The sequence below is a fragment of the Cricetulus griseus genome, chromosome 3 (assembly GCF_003668045.3).
Source record: "Cricetulus griseus strain 17A/GY chromosome 3, alternate assembly CriGri-PICRH-1.0, whole genome shotgun sequence".
Lineage (NCBI taxonomy): Eukaryota > Metazoa > Chordata > Mammalia > Rodentia > Cricetidae > Cricetulus > Cricetulus griseus.
In genome coordinates this window covers 82,208,984-82,226,580 of record NC_048596.1, presented here as the reverse complement: position 1 = coordinate 82,226,580, position 17,597 = coordinate 82,208,984, and the positions used below count along the sequence as shown (strand labels likewise).

General features: G+C 44.8%; 1 protein-coding gene across 1 annotated transcript in view; it reads right to left on the bottom strand.

The window, feature by feature from the left end:
* Syt17 (synaptotagmin 17) overlaps positions 1-17,597 on the bottom strand; it is a 67,315-nt gene that overhangs the window by 14,089 nt on the left and 35,629 nt on the right. The window contains exons 6-7 of the mRNA XM_027410157.2: positions 13,185-13,305; positions 11,177-11,332 (exon numbers count right to left, since the gene is read on the bottom strand). Of these exons, the coding sequence (XP_027265958.1) occupies positions 11,177-11,332; positions 13,185-13,305 (277 nt within the window). The remainder of the gene's footprint in view (positions 1-11,176; positions 11,333-13,184; positions 13,306-17,597) is intronic.

The following is a 17,597-nucleotide window of genomic DNA, read 5'->3' as shown; positions in this document are numbered from 1 at the left end:
AGAATGGCCGCAGACATTGCCAGACATATGCTGGTGGGTTAAGTCAATCCAGCTGCAAACCACAGGTCTAAATTGACAGCTGTTTAGGGCATCCCAGGTTACTACTAGGCATTTATTTAGTGATGGAATCCCCAAAGTTGACTCTGGCCCTGAACTTGGAGGCAAATAGTACTCAGAAGGGCCAGAGAGGAAACAGGGCAAGCTATGTGAGGCACAGGATAGCTCTGCTATTTGCTGACTGCTGAGAAGGCTGTGTGATCCTCAAAGCCTGATGGTCACTCTCCCTGGACTGCACATCTGGACTACATTTCCCAGCCTCCCCTGCAGTGATATGTATTCCTTCCACTCCGGGCATAAAATCTCCCCATGCAACAATCAACGCGTGTCCCTCTTTGGCTCTCTGTCCCCGTCTCTTGTTCCTGTTGTACAAAGTGGTTGGAGATGAAAGCCATAAAAGCTTGAGACCATAGAAGAGCCTGGTAGGAACCTGAGTCACACCTCAGGACCTCAGGACCACTGTGGTGGGAAGTAGCAAGCTTCTGTTACTGCAAAGCACAGGGCTTCGCCTGGAGGCTGACCTATTGCAGCAGCCATCCTTCCCTTAACTATGCACAGCCTCTAGCCTTTCAGAAAATCAACTGAACTTCCTGGCCATCTCACCAGTCCTAAAAAATGGGCTGATAACAGCACAGAGTGTGCACTCCTCATTTGAACACCCAAAATCTCATAATTCTTGAGTACAGACATGATGCTACAAGTGGAGAATGTCATGCCATGAAATCTGGTTTTGCAAATTCCCTTTAGATTATGTGTACAAGGTGAGATGAAAGATAAATGAACTTCATGTTTAAACTTGGGTCTCATCCCCAAAATAGTTCATTATGAATATGCAAACAATCAAAAAGTTTTAAAATCTGAAGTACTTTTGGTCCCACACATTTTGCATAAGTTTCATGCACTTCATGTGGTCATTGTGAAGGTCACTGGATGGTGTTACAGAGTGTCTGGGACAGAGCCAGGCAGACACTGTGCATTTTATAAAGGTTAGTTATTTCTACTATGGGATCATTGAGTCCCTGCCCATCTCAGTTAAGAGTCCCCTGACTTCTGTTTTACTTTCTTGTCCAGCATTGCTGAATAACTCAGAAAAGTTCTCAAACACCCCAGGGACTAATTGGGTTTTAGGGACACTTTTTTTCCTATGTAGTATAGGGGATTGAACTCAGGACCTGGGGTGCACGCTAGACAAGCATTCTCCCACTTAGCTACACCCTCAGGTCCCCACTTTTCCTTTCTTTCATGTTTTGAAACGGGTTCATTAAGTTGCTTAGGCTGACTGTGAATTCACTCTGTACCCTAGGCAGGCCTTGAACTTTCAGTCTTCCTCCTGAGTAGCTGGGATTGCAAGCCTGAGCCACTAGGTCCAGCTACAAATACTTCTTATGACAAGGGGCTGGTGTGCTGTCATTTGAGAACCAGGTTGTCCAGGAACATGATAGCCATCCTGCCTCTCCTCACTCAGAGTCCACCAAAAGGGTCAAGAGTGGCCTTAAACATGGATGGGAGGGAAATTCACCCACGACTCACCCACAGACTCCTGTATACGCTAATGCATTAAACGGTATGAGGTCCATCCCACCGAAGACACAGACAGGCACTTTGGCTGCCAGGTCAGTGGACAAGACATAAGTTTGTTGGCCTATTAGGTAATCAGGATTCTAAAGGACATGCCACAAAAAGCCTCAGAGTCTCTCCTGTGGCCACTGTGGGTCACCTGTTGATGAAGCTGGAAGGAGAAACCTGTTCCTTTGCTTCTCATTCATCTGTTGGTGTGTGCACACATGAGTGCACATGCAGAAGTGAGCAGTTGACATAGAATGTCTCCCTCCATCACTCTTCACTTCACTTTTTAAGGGTTCAGGTTCACTGGACCTGGAGCTCACTGACTGGCTACCCGGCTGGCCAGCAAGCCCCAGGGATCCTGTCTCCCTTTTCCCCGTGTTGAGATTATTGATGTGTGCTGCCGTACCCCACTGAATGGGGTTCTAAGGATCAGAATCAGATCCTCAGGTTACCCAAGGAGCTATTTCCCCAGCCCCTGCCTGTCCTTCACTCCCAATGTGTTCCAGGTAAATGATGCCTCTGCCTAAGCCTCTCCAAGAGTGACTTCCACAGAAGCAGCCATGCCTTGCTCTGATGCTGGGGACTAAGGAAGCAGTACCCAAAGAAGTTTTCATGTCAATTTGTAAACTGGAAAAGCGAGAAAGTGACACCCACAGAGCATCTGCTCTGTGCAAAGTCCTTGCATGCACATCGTCTTACCCAGTCCTTCACAGAGCCAGGAGTCACATCTGTTCCCCAGTGCTCGAAGCTTTAGGTACACAGTAAATGTTGGATAAATACTCGCACCTTTACTCCTTACCATAGGCCAGACTTATTGTATAATCCACTTCCTTCATTAATTCCGATCTGGACATCCTGGCTTTCTCTTTTAAAAACAAAACAAGCTCGTTTCTGCCCCAGGGCCTTTGTACTTGTCATTTTCTCTGTCTAAAATGTTCTTTTTCTTGCCTTTTCTGTTTTGCATAGATGGTTCTTTCTCAGTATTGATTACTCAAGGGTTTCCCTTGAGACAGTGTCTGGTGAGTACTGTATAACCCTCACTATTTACTATAGTCACTTATTTGTTTATTTGAGGGAGGGGTATGGTGGTCAGGGAATAACTTTTGGGAGTTGGTTCTTTTAGCATGTCAATCCTGAGAACACCCTTGGGTCATCAGGGTGGTAGCACCTGCCTTTACCCACTGAGCCATCTCACTGACCCTGGAGATGGACTTAACTTACATCTTGATAGGTGAAAATTAGGGGCCAAGGAGATGAGAAGGTTTTGCTCTCAGTGGCACAGTGGCTAATCTGTGGCACTTGAGCTTCCTGATTCCCAAGCCTAGGGTTGTCTCATACAGCCAAAAGGCTTCCTGGAAATGCCAGACAGGGACACTGGCCTGTGTCCTGCATTTGTGTGCCTTTTCCCGATGACAGCAGCTGTAGGTGGAGGAGGCATGAGAAGTGTGTGTGAGGAGTTTTTGATGCTCCTTGATTTCCAGCACAGGCCTACCCATAGGGTGGCCCTGGCTGCTGAACTCGAGGTGGCTTTGTGTGGCGTTTGAGACAGACTTGGGTAAAGGCCTGGCCTCTGTGGGCCTTCCTTTCCTACTCCATCTAGCTCAAGTGCTGCAGGACAGAAGTGCTTGAACCCTGGGCTCCCAGGCTCACACCTCCCTCACAGTGCATTAGGTACTCTGCTCATTGCTGAGATGAATTTCCTGAAAGAAGCCACTCAAGGGAGGAAGGACTTAATCTGGCTGTGTTTGAAAGATGGAGCCCATCTCGGCAAGGAGGCGTGTGGTGGTTCCCAGACACATCTGGGTGGAATTTTCTCTTGACTTGACTCCAGCTCACCATCTTTCCCATCTGCCACGGAGTTCACAGGGTGAACATTTTTATTTCAGTTCCACTTCTTTGGTTCGAAAGGCTCCACGCTTCTACTTCTCTGTTGGTTGCCGACATGTTCGTTCTTATCTTTTTCTCAACAGGGTTCACCATTACTTCTTAGAGCAATGGTTCTCAACTTTCCTAATGCTGCGACCCTTTCATACAGTTCTTCATGTTGTGGTGACCTCCCCAACCATAAAATTATTTTTGTTGTTACTTCATAACTGTAATTTCGCTGTTATGGATTATAATGTGAAGATCTGATATGTGACCCCCAAAGGGGTTGTGACCTACAGGTTGAGAATCACTGTCTCAGAACGTGGCAGTCAGCTGCCCTGAAGCCCTGGGGGAATCCCAACACCTGGGTGGTGTTGTGACTGCATCATCAATTGTATGTTTCTCTAGGAATCTGCCAGGTTTTCTTGGTTCTTTATAAATGAAGTAATTTGGATTGTTACAACATATAGTTGAACACTATAAGACCCTGGGTCTTGTTTGATCCCTATTAATATTTTGGTGTTTAAACAACTAAACTAATTAGTTTCAGGTCACAACTTCTACCTGGCCTTCTGTGTGACATTATTCCACCATCAGCTTAATTCCCAATGCCTGTGCTATGGTACTTAGTCTGCCCTGGGTATGTCCCCTAGGGATCAGTGGAGGAGCTGGTGACAATCCACCCTCTCAAAGCCTTTGTTATACTGTCTGAGGGTCATATCCACACCCACTGAGCTTACGGTCCACATACAGGTTGATGGGGGCTCTTATCCACCTCTCCCCTTTTTGAGCTTCCCTAGTCTCTGGTTGCCAGGGTGACTTTCATGATCCTCTGGTTGGACAGAGGGCATTAAGCTGCCTACTCAGCTGCTTACTGCTTGTGAGCAGATCTGGGGCTGGAATCTAGTGCAGATGCCAGCTCTTGCTCTGACCCATCACATACACTGCCAATTCAGGATGCTATGGGAGGCCACACCAGTCTGGTTCTGCAGCTGGGCTGGCATAGGATATGTCAGTTTCTGGACATGGTACCATCTGATAACTTTGGGGTAATGGTGATTAGGCAAGGAAGGTGCTGGAGCAACAACTACAGCCAGCTTGGCAGAGCTATAAATCTCTGAGGTGCCAACACTCAGCTCTCTCACACACTGAGATCATAAAGCAACAGAAGATTTTTCAAGTGGCTATCTGAGCTGGACAGGTCCATGTGCTGCTTTGCCTTTAATTCCTTTTTCCTTTTTGAGACAGAGTTTCTCTGTGTAACAGCCTTGACTGTCCTGGAACTCACTCTGTAGATCAGGCTGGTCTCAAACTCACAGAGATCCACCTGCCTCTATAATCTATTGAGATTATAGGCGTGCACCACCACTGCCCGTTGCCTTTAATTCTATAACAGGAATAATGTGCTACATTTTACATGTGAAGAAGCTGTGCTCAGAGAGGTAGAATCACTTGCTTAAGGTCACAGCTGACTAATGGTGGGCTCAAGATTCACTTCAAGTCTTTATAATCCCAGGGTCTGCTCCTCCTATGGTAGGACCATCTAACAATGTAAGCGTTATTATCACTAGCAGCAGCAACAGCATCATCATCATTACAACATCAGCATTAACACCACCACCACCACCAGCAGCAGCAGCAATACCAGCACCATCATCATCACGGTTAATATAGCAGCAGCAGCATCACCGTCACCACCAGCATCAGCATTGTCAGTACCAACACTATTGCATCCAGTAGTCTTAAGTATCAACTATGTGAAAGGCATACTCAAGGCTTATGCTATGAAGTGTTGAATTAGAAACTCATAATAGAGGAGAAATTGAGGTATGAAAGAGGATATCATTTGGCTAGTGTTACAGACTAGGTGGCAAAGGTGAAATTTGAACCAAACTACATCTCCTTTCACACCATAGTCTACACAGCTTGTAGCCCTCTCTCCAGGACTCAGCTGGGATTTGTGCTCATGAAACCCAGCTGCATGAGAAGAGGTGGGAGCTGCAGAGAAGTATGTCAAAACTTTGGGGCGACATCTATGCCCCCAGAATAAACCTATAATACCTCTCCATCTTAGAACAGCCATGTCCCTCTCAGACTAGCTTCCTCTTCTCTCCTTCAATGGATATGTTCAGCTTTCCACAAGCCTGGTTCCTAAACCTGGTGCATGCGTGCGTGCGTGCGTGCGTGCGTGCGTGCGTGCGTGCGTGTGTGTGTGTGTGTGTGTGTGTGTGTATGTGTGTGTGTTTATGTGTACATGTTGAGTTGTGTGTGTGGAGGCCAGAGGTCAATGTTAGATGTTTTCTTCTATCACTTCACTGTATTTATTTAAAGACAGGGTCTCATTTAATAGTCCTTGCTGGCCTTGAATTCATAGAGATTTGCCTGCCTCTGTCTCCCCAGTTTTGGGACTATAGGCCTGTGCCACAATCCCCCATCTGGTCTTCTAACTTATTTTTTGAGATAGCATTTTTATTGAATGTGGAACTCGGTGATTGTCTAGATTAGCTGGCCATTGAGACCCCAGTATCCTCCTGTGCCTACCGTCCAATGCTGGGATTAGAGCCATGCACCACTGTGCCTGGCTTTTCAAACCTAACACTTTTCATGCATGCCATCTGGTGCCCATCCGACCCCTGGGTCTTTCCAGGGTAGATGTTGGAAGCACCACCCCCTTCATTTGATCTGTACCCATTGCCTCCCCGCCCATCTCACTGCTGCAGCAGATTCAATTAACAAATCTGTGCTCCAGCTGCAGAAAGACAGGCAATTATGAAACACAGACCAGGTGCCTTGGAACTCGCTCTCACAATGGGGCCTAGGAGACTTCCAAACAGACAGTGGGTGGGAGGGAGCAGAATGGACTCTAGGCCAAGTCTGGCTGACATAGTTTGTGCAAGAGAGCTACACTGGAGCTTTGAGAGATAGATGCCATGGAAGGTTCGATAATTGTGAGCTGAACTCTGGACATCAGGCTCAATATTGTGGCACCTGTTTGTAACTACAGCACTCTGGAGGCAGAGGTGAAGGGAGGCAGGAAGTGGTGAGTTTGAAGCCAGCCTGGGCTGGACAGAGAGCCTGTCCACAAACCCAAAACAACTCTACACTTTGCTTTCTGTTGCTGGGAGATTTATAAAGAATAGAGATTTAGGGCTGGAGAGATGGCTCAGAGGTTAAGAGCACCGACTGCTCTTCCAGAGGTCCTGAGTTCAATTCCCAGCAACCACATGGTGGCTCACAACCATCCGTTATATGATCTGGTGCCTTCTTCTGGTGTGCAGATATATATGGAAGCAAAATGCTGTATACATAATAAATAAATAAAATCTTTAAAAAAAAGAATAGAGATTTATTTGGTTCACAAGTCTGAAGGCTAGAAACTATATTGTCCCAGCTTGTTTTGAACAGTTTTCCTATTTCCATCTCCTATGCACCAGCATCACAGGCATGTGCCATCACTCCTGGCTAGATCCTGCATTGTCCAGTGCATGTGAAAGTCAGAGGGCTCAAGCCCAGAGACCCCCATTCTCATAGATTTTTGACTACTATGTACAATGCTTGTCCTTCTCTGGCTGGCTCATTCTACAGCACATGGTTTCAGGCTTCATGTTGTAGCAGGCATCCAAAGGGCTTCCTTTCTAGGTCTAATGGACATTGCATGAATAACACCATGTTCCTCTTCTAGCTGGTTGTGGATACTGCTGCTGGGAACACAGGAGCACAGACATCTGGGTCTCTGATTTCAGTTCCTGTAGATTCCCTACCCCATGTTCTATACAGAGAAATGGAATTGGTGGATGACAATAGAGTTCTATTTCTAAGGTCCAGCATTGAATTGAGTCCCGTTCTTCCTCCCCTCTTTTATTTGCTCCTCTTCCTCTCTCCTCCACCTCACCTAGCTTTTCCTTCCTCCCTTATTCCATCAGTTCCCTCCTCTTCTACACTGTTCCTTCTCCTTCACAAACACTTCAATGCCCAGCTCACATTCCCTTCCAAGCAGGACCTTTGTGGATTTTCTAGAAAGGTCCTGAACCATGTGTTTCGAGGTTAGGAAAGCAATCTTCCTTTTCTTTTTCTTTTTAAACCTCAGCTGCAAAAAATAAAATAAAATCACCTGACTGCATGGCAGAAGGATCCTTACCCCTTGAGGATGAAACTATTCAGAGCACCCAGCCCCCAGGCTAATTACAGGTTTCCCCAGGGAGTATCAGCAAATGTTTAAATTGCAGATCAACTTGGCTTTCCCTAAGAAGTGTTTGGAAACATGGGGCTGGGTTGGATTTCAGATCCTTGGCTTGGAGGCAATAGCACTCTCCCCCAATCAGCCAATAAAGCAAGTCAGAGACCCGTGGAGCTGCATGGGAGTTGTGGCTTTGTCTAGATCCAAAGGCACTCGTCCACATTTCTGCTACTATTCCAGCCAGAGCCTTTTAGGTAAAATGCCAGACAGCTGTAGTTCCCACTCTTAGCTGTGCATTAAAAATATCTGGGGGTACTTTATAATATCTTTATATATCCAATAGACCCCCTTCATCTATAGGAAGACAATCTGAGAGGCCCAGTGGACACCCCAAACAGCTCAAAATTCCAACTCTCTGTGTTATTTCTTATTCATACCTGTGATAGAGTTCAATTTATAAGCACAGCAGGGTAAGAGATAAACAACGACCAATAATAATCTAGAACACTTACATCTCTATACTGTCCTCCAGGTTCTGTGGATATGGCTTGTGGGATTTTCCATTGAGTGTTTTTGCACTTCATTTCATAGTGGCTGACTGAAACCCAGACAGCAAAACTGTGGTGAGGACCTGTTGTAGTCCTCAGTACCAGAACTCTGCTCCCATCTCTGGGGATGAGGCATGGCCACTGGCTACATTCTCAAGCTCCCTGATAATGCTGTAAGTAGCTTTGACACCGTGGTTTGGGGAGCCATGCTAACTTCCTCTAGAGTGAATATTTGCTGTGGCACTGACCCTGAGGAGCACGAGCCTTGGTGCTTGCATGGCTCAACACATCTTTTATGTGCTAAGAGCACTGGTCTTGGACAGGCAAGAGAGCTTGGTGAGTCAAGTGCCAAGCTGAACGATTCCAGTTAGATCTTCAGGACTTACACAGTGGAAGGAGAAAATTGACTCCATCAAGTTCCTTTTACAGACTCCATTATATACAAGTGTTCACACACACACACACACACACACACAGAGAGAGAGAGAGAGAGAGAGAGAGAGAGAGAGAGAGAGAGAGAGAGCCTTTTCGGATAGAGCTCTGACAATGCTCCCCACTTGAGTCACCTAAGAGAGAGATAGGGCTGTTGTGTGTATGTACACACTTGCACTTTGAAATCTCTTTCTTAGCCAGGCAGTGGTGGTGCATGCCTTTAATCCTAGCATTCTGGAGGCAGAGGCAGGTGGATCTCTGTGAGTCTGAGATCAGCCTGGTCTACAAGAGCTAGTTCCAGGACAGCCTCCAAAGCCACAGAGAAACCCTGTCTCAAAAAGAAAGAAAGAGAAAGAAAGAAAGAAAGAAAGAAAGAAAGAAAGAAAGAGAGAGAGAGAGAGAGAGAGAGAAAGAAGAAAGAAAGAGGGAGGGAGGAGGGAGGGAGGGAGGGAGGGGGAGGAATGAAGAAAGAAATCTCTGTCTTACAGACTATGTGAGATTTAAGGGGTTTGAAACACTGCAAGTAAGTGCAAACTGATCCACACTTCCATTTGTTTCCTGAGGAACAAGACACCTTCACTGATAATTTCAGAAGAGCAAGCAGCATAGTGATGGCTATAAAGAGGCCCAAGTGACCCTGAGGGCCCAGATGGGATCGACTAGGTTTCTACTTTGTCCTTATCGCTTGGAAACAGGGTCAGGGCACAGAGAACATGTTTGGTGTATACATGCTGAATTCGTGAATAACTTCAAAAATGTCCTTTTCAAGTTTCTCTTTGAAAATTTCATTGGTGTGTGTGTGTGTGTGTGTGTGTGTGTGTGTGTGTGTGTGTGTGTTTGTGTTTGTGTGTGTATACTGGTGCATATGTACATAAAACCCAGAGGAGGAGGGTGAGTGTCATTCACCTTCTTATTTCCTTGAGAATCTGATGATCATTGTCAAAGAGCCCCCTAGTGCTGAGGTTACAGGCTCATGCAGCCATGCTTGGTTTTTATACAAGTGCTGGGATTTGAACCTCATGCTAGTACAGTGAGGACTCTCATCCACTAAGCCATCTCTTCAGCATCTCATTTTTGCCAGAGCAAGAGTTCATGAAAGACCTAGAGACAAGAACTTTCAACAGTATCTAAACAGAGGAGAATTTCCACTTGCCCCAGAGCAGGACTCCTGGAGGGGGTGCCAGACCAGCTAGAACTACAGAGCACATTAGAGCTCTGACAGAGTTGCTTTTTTGTTTGTTTGTTTGTTTGTTTTTTAAGGCAATTTCTCACGTAACCCAGGTTATCTACAAACTTGCTATGTAGCTCAGGCTGACCTTGAACTTTTTAAATTTAGTTATTTTTACTTTATTGGTATTGGTATTTTGCCTGCATGCATGTCTGTGTGAGGCTGTAAGATCTTAGAGTTATAGACAGTTGTTAGCTGCCATGTGGGTGCTGGGAATTGAACCCAGGTCCTTTAGAAGAGCAGTCAGTGCTCTTAACCGCTGAGCCATTCTCCAGCCCTACTTTGAACTTCTGATCCTCTGAAGTAGTGAGATTACAGATGAACACCACCACACCTGATTTGTGTGGTGCTGGGCATTGAACCTGAGCCTCATGTATACTAGGCAAGCACTCTAACATAAGCCCCAAGCCCAGATCCATGCCCAGGCTCTTGAGTGACAGGAACTATAACATGTTTGATGATTTATTTATACTACTAAAATTTAGGGTGACTTGTTATGCAGTAACGAATAACTAATAACCTCTAAAATTAAACACAATTATACCCCAGTAAAGTAGATTAAATGTATATGATGCCTGTACTTAAATATTATATTCTCCACGCCTTTTACAACTGTTCTTTCTGAGTTAGGTGACCTTGCTTTTTTCTATACATACATATACTTGTAGCTGTCCTGGCACTCACTCTGTAGGCCAGGCTGGCCTTGAACTCCGAGATCCAGCTGCCTCTGCTTCCAGACAGCTGGGATTAAAGATGTGCACTACCATCCAGCCTTTTATACTTATATTAAATGCAGCAAATCGAATCATCACCACCACCATTTTCATTGTCTGTACCACCAACCATCACTATCATCATCCCTGTCATCATTGCCACCACCGCCATTCCCGACAACAGTACCACCACCATCACCATCAAAGCTGTCATAACATGTATCAGATATTATTTAAAGGTTATAAATCATTTAATCAACACAGTAAACCTATAACACAAGAGCTAATATTATCCATATTTTATAGACAAGGAAACTGAGGCCCAGAGAGTTAAGTAACTTGCCAAAGTTCTCAGTTATGTGGCAGTTTCAAGGAATCTAGCTTGAGTTATATTCCTGACAATGACAACTGTGTTTAGGTTCTATGGGCATTGTCCAAGATTATGGATAGGAAGTGGGTTCAAATCTAGGTAGCTGAATGTCAGACACCAGATCCTCAGGTGTAACTCTATCTAGATGCCTTCAGTTTTTATGCAACAAGTTGAACATGCCTCACCAGGGTTTCCTCAGGGTCTAGGATGTTGCCTTACCTGTGAATACTAGGCTGGCATTTTCCAGTTCTTCCTGGGGAACTTTGAAGCTGAAGGATTCATTGTAAAAAGGGTCAATTGTGCCTCTTAAGAACGACGTCTTCTTGGTTTTCACAAGCTTGAGTCCATGCACCAGCTGGATCTTTACAAATGGGTCTGAGGATTGGATACAACATTAGAATACTAGAGATAAGGAAACATTATCTAGCCACCTCTCATCTCTTCAACTTCCCAGACATCGTGTCACTTTCTCACTCTCCCGTCTACCCACCCATCTACCCATCCATAATTTTTTGCCTCTCAACCAATTCATCCATCCATCTATACAATCACTCATCTACTCTTTTGCCCACCCAATTCCAATCTATCCATCAAGTCATTAATACACTCAGCATTCACCATTCTACCCACCCATCCATCTGTCCATCAGTCTATCCATCCATCTTCCATCCAAGTTATTATCTATGTAACAGAGTAGCCACCTATCCCCTCCCCATCTCTATATAGTCTGCAGTGCTGGGGATGGAGCCCAGAGTCTCCTGAACACTAGGCAAGGGCTCTACTACTGAGCTCTTTGTATTTTTTCTATCATTCTACCCATTGATTCATTTGTTAATCCAGGCATCAATCCACCCCTACTTTCACTTAATCATTCTCCCATGTATCCAACTGTTCTGTTACCCACCCCTGGTTTCCACATCTATCTTCTTATCTACGGATTCCTGTTCTTCTTTCTCCACACATCTAGCACTTACTGAACTCCTCCCCACGTTTTAGGCATTGTGTTCATGTTATAAATGGGGAAACTGCAGGTTTAAGGATAAGGAATGATTTGCTCAAGATCTAGCTGGTGGAGGCAGAACCAGGTTGGAGGCTATCCAAAAGCAGAAAGCCATTCACAAGCCAGTGGGCTCACATCTCACACATAGGAGAAGAGTGAAGGCAGAATTAGGATTGCCATGCTTTGGTCATTTTATAGTTTAGAAAGGGGATTTGCGCAGGTTATTGAATTTAATTTTTATTTAAGCAGTCCAGTTAGATAAATACTACCATTTTACAATTTTTGAGATGAAGTTGAGATATACAGAGGTTAGGTAATTCTCCAAGGTCACATCTTTGCAAGCAGCACAAACACATATTGTGCAGGCAGGTTGACTTCCTTCTGTTTCAGCATCCCGCCTCTCCATTGTGGTAAGTTGGAATGTTCCAGTCACTGTAGTGTTCCTTCCTTGAAGCCTCCACTTTATAGTGTGGCTTTTGAGATACAAGGTGCAGTCTAGATTCAGCTGTCACCTCATTGCAAACAACTTCCTTTGGCTATTGGATCTGGGGGTAGTGGTGGTGGGAGATAGCATTTTTACCACCAGGCTGAAGGGAGGGAGCCCAGCAGCTATGGCTTCATTTATAATGGCATCCTCAGCTGTCATGGAAGAAGCTACATACAGATGGAATGGAATCTGGGCTTTTTGTTAAATGTATTTGAACTGGTCTTTGGTAGGAAGTGGACAACACAGTAGCTCCTTCAGAGCTGGGATTTATAAAGAATTATGGTACACAGGGAATGAGCTCCCCCCACCCTCCCTGCGCTGGGCCCACCTTGTCTATCAGAATGCCTAGTCACTTGTGCACTATCGCCACCTAGAGCATGGCATCTGTATTACAGGCATAGGGTGTGTTGTGGGGGGGGGGGAAGCAAGTTCTCAGTAACTTGTTCAAAAGAAGATGGATTTCAGAAGTTATCATACCTGGTCAGGTGTGATAGGGTTCCCAAGATGACCTAACACATAGCTGATCATTTATTTATTTTTTTTTCTTTTTGAACTAGCATTCTATTTCTAGATGCTGTCTACTCTTATGTGGTCACCCTTATGCTGTCCACCAACAATAGCATCCAGGACACACACACACACACACACACACACACAAAACCAAAAAAAAAAAAAAAAACTGGGTCCCTCAACAACAGAGAACCCTTCGAGATATGGAGGATGATGGGATTATGCCGTACCTGAACCCTGGCTCACATCAGTCTGCAGGAGCTGCTTGGCTCGAATGATGTCCACATTCAGTCTCCCTGCACTTGGGAGATAGTTTAGAGACAGAAGCAGCTCCCCCAGCTCCACTTCATTCTGCAGGAAAGAAAATCCCATGGTTGCTTTGTTAGTTTTCCTCCTTTTGTGTTCCCTGTACAGGAAGCTGATTCCCAAAACTCATGAACAAGTGACTGAGGGTAGGCCAGTTGACAGTGGGTGCCACTTTCTTGTACTTCTTCTTTTGCATGGGTGAGGATGTATAAGTAGACATGGCGGCCAGAGAGTTAAGTAACTTGCCAAAGTTCTCAGTTATGTGGCAGTTTCAAGGAATCTAGCTTGAGTTATATTCCTGACAATGACAACTGTGTTTAGGTTCTATGGGCATTGTCCAAGATTATGGATAGGAAGTGGGTTCAAATCTAGGTAGCTGAATGTCAGACACCAGATCCTCAGGTGTAACTCTATCTAGATGCCTTCAGTTTTTATGCAACAAGTTGAACATGCCTCACCAGGGTTTCCTCAGGGTCTAGGATGTTGCCTTACCTGTGAATACTAGGCTGGCATTTTCCAGTTCTTCCTGGGGAACTTTGAAGCTGAAGGATTCATTGTAAAAAGGAAGCAAGAGGACAGATAAACTTGGGTGTCATCCTCATGAACACCATCTACCTCCTTTGAGTTAAGATCGCTCATGAGTCTGGAGCTCATCAACTAGGCTAGACTGCATGGCCTGTGAGCCTCCAGGATCCTCCTATCTCTGCCTCCCCAATGCTGAGATTACAAGCATGTGCTACCATGCCCAGAATTTTTACGGGGGGTTCTGGGGCTTGAACTTGGATCATCAGGAATACAAGCGTTTCACAGACTAAGCCATATTTGACTTCTTCTAGTTTCTGCATCCAATTATTTTGCCTATCTCAGAAAGTGTTTTTTGCTCTCAGGACATTTAACAGCAACAACAACCAACATCAAAACAACAGAAGTGATGGCCATGTTCTGGGCTAAGTGCTTTACATATAACAACCAATTTAATCCTCATGATGAGTCCAGGAGGCAACAATATTTACTTCATTTAGTAACCAGCAGAGAGTTACCTCGGAAGATACCATTCTTAACCCATAGCTAACAACAGAGCCCACCCCTTACCACAACCATGCTCAGCACATTACCTCTCCTAACAAAGAGCGCCCTTTCTCTCTATGTCAGGGCTATCACACAAAAAAATCTACAAAAGTACCCATGACAGATGACTCCATGCTGCCTAGAAAATAGGAGCCCTCATTTTCATGCCTCTGCTTTAAAAATTTGTAAAAAAAAAAAAAAAATGCCAGCCACTTCAGAGTAGTGAATCATTTTCCATGTACCCACTGCCCAACTGTATTAATTATAAACTTTTGCCAAATGATGTTTTATCTATACTTACCTCTACTTACAAAAAATTAGCTGACTGTTTTAAACTAAGTCCCAAGCAGGATGTAATTTTACCTGTTTATCTCCCAAAAGCATCTCTATGTGATCAGGGCATTAAAATAAACATCCTTAGTACTGTCGACTTCCAGGCATATTAGAAGTCAAAACCATCCAAGGAACCTCAATGTATACTATCTCAGATTCAGGGATAACCTCACGATCAATCTAGATTTCCACATCTTCATTCGACCGTAGACATACACCATTTTATTAGTAATATTCCAGAATGTGTCTCTAAAGATGTTTCATCCATCCACTTACTCATGCATACATGTGTGCATCCATCCATCCATCCATCCATCCATCCATCCATCCATCCATCCATCCATCCATCTATCCATCCATCCACTTACTCATGCATACATACCATGCATGTACCCATCCTCCCATCCATCCATCTACTTACTCATGCATACATGCATGCATCCATCCATGTTCTCTATCTACTCCTTTCAGCAAACTGATGACAAGTGGCAATTCTAAAACAATGTTTATCACAAAAAGATTTCTATATGGCCTGAAAATGGTGGTGCATGCCTTTAATGGCAGCACTTGAAAGGCAGAGGCAGGCAAATCTCGATGAGTTTGAGGCCAAGCTAGTTTACATAGGAAGTTCCAGGCCAGCCAGGGCACAGAGTGAAACCCCGTCTCAAACACAAAACAACAAAACCAGATCCTATATGGATCAAGTTAGCCTATAAACAAGAAACAACCTCACACTTAACTACAGTCCATGGGTGCATTTTGTTTGGCTTACATCACTTTCAAACAGATAGTTACTAATTATTATGTACTTTTAAAGACCAAGTGATTTCACATTTAAAAAATAGGATTTCTTGCTTTGATTGAAAAACAGGAAGGCCTGCTAGTGCTGGGCCCATGTTCCCACTTGGCAACCGAGGAAGACTCTTTGTTTGGATAGACTTTAGTCCTGGGCCCATCTGTGTACTTACTTGTGGAAAGCCAGTTTTATCAAAGGGCCTGCTCACTTTACTTACCAGAACACTTCCCTTACTGTTTTGATTATATTTTGTTTATTTATTTAGTAGTTTTGGGATACCCTTAACCTCTGAGCCCTCTTGCTGGCCCCAAATCCCTGCTATCAGGATCTGAGTTCTCGCTGTCTCAGGTTCTTCCTTTTCCACCACCCCCAGTGGGCTGGCCAATCTTTGGCAAGGCTGATTTGGGCAGAGTCCTTCTTCCTTCGGAGGCACCCCTCAGTCATATTCCATGGTCCTGGGTGAGGATTGAGCCCAAGCTCTGCCCTGCTACAAAATCTCATTGCTGTGTTCCCGGTGCCGTTAGGATGGTCCAGACTAAGCCTGAATGACTGCACTTTAAAGTGTTGTTTGGCTATGGTAAAGTATCTCTTCACCAGCATGTGGACATGGCCCTGGATCCCCAGCACCCACATGAAACCTGAGTGTGGTGGCACATGGTCACTCCGGTGCTGGGGGGTGGGGGAGCACAGAGACAGGAGGCTGCCTGGAGCTCACTGGCAGACAGGCCATCCTAGCTCAGCTGCTGAGTTCTGTGTTCAGTGAGAGATCCTGACTAAGAACTAAGGTAGAGCATAACTGAGAAAAATATTTGTATGTGCCCATACAAACATGTACACATCCACACAAACACATACATAGGCATATACATAAAACATGTACACACACCTACACAAATGTGTATATCCACAAACACACTCTTCACACATGTATACATCCACACAAATGTGCATACACATATATACAAATTTGTACATATACAAACATGCATACCCACAAACACATACACATTTACACCCCCACACAAACATGGACACACCCACAGACAGATAAACATATACACATACAAACATGCATACCACACAGGCACGCAAATATGTACACATATACACATGTGTACCCATAAACAGGTACATACACATGTACACACCTACAAAAACATATACACAATGCAGACACATACACACAAACATAAATATGTAAACACCCATATACACACAAATATGTATGCATACCCACAAACATGTGTACACACACACACAAGTATGTGCACAAGCATGTACACACCTACAAACAAGTGCATAACCACACAAACATGTACACCCACAAATATGTACACCCACTTGTGTGCGCACGCATGCATATGCGTGCGCACACACACACAGTGTCTCTGATGGGACTGGAGATGTAGTTCAGTGGTAGAACATTTGCCTAACAAGCGTAAGGGTTCCTTCTGCCTCAGGACTGAAAAAAAAAATGTATCATTGGATATTTTTTCCTTAACACCTCCCATTACCTGTTTGGTGAGACCTGCCCTTGTCATTATGTCCCCGGTCATCTTTCCTCTTTCAGGTTTCTCCTGCTCTAGCCTGGAGGGTCAGATTTTCAAGAGAGGAAAGCTAAACTGGGTACTCTGGGTAATAAGAAAAGCCTACGGGCCCTTGACATAGTTGCTAGTGGCCTCCTGCTGGTTCCCAGGGTCCTGGAGGGCACAGCATCCTTAGCATCTGACTCTACAGGTGCATCTGTCTTCCTGATGAGTAAGGCTGAGACTCTAGAGGAGCCCAGGCCAGGGGAAGTCATCCAGGTTCTCATGAACTTTCCTCTTCCCAGGTATGTAATGCAAAACAACACCTCCCTCATTCCTTCTAAAAATCTACAAGACTCATAGTGCCTTCTATGTGGAGCTGGGGTGGTGGTGGTGGGAGGGAATTATAGCTCAGTCAGTCAAGCTGCCTAAACATGAAAGAATAAACTTGGTGTTCAAAGAACAAAATGAAGGGTAAGATGGCTGGTGTGTGGCATAGCCGGATTCTAGAGACATCCATGGGAGCCATGGCAAGCTGTTCAGTGACTGCCATCATGGGAGCCTGCTCAGCCTTGGCCATTCTCATAGGAAGTGGGAGGGGATAGGAGGCCATT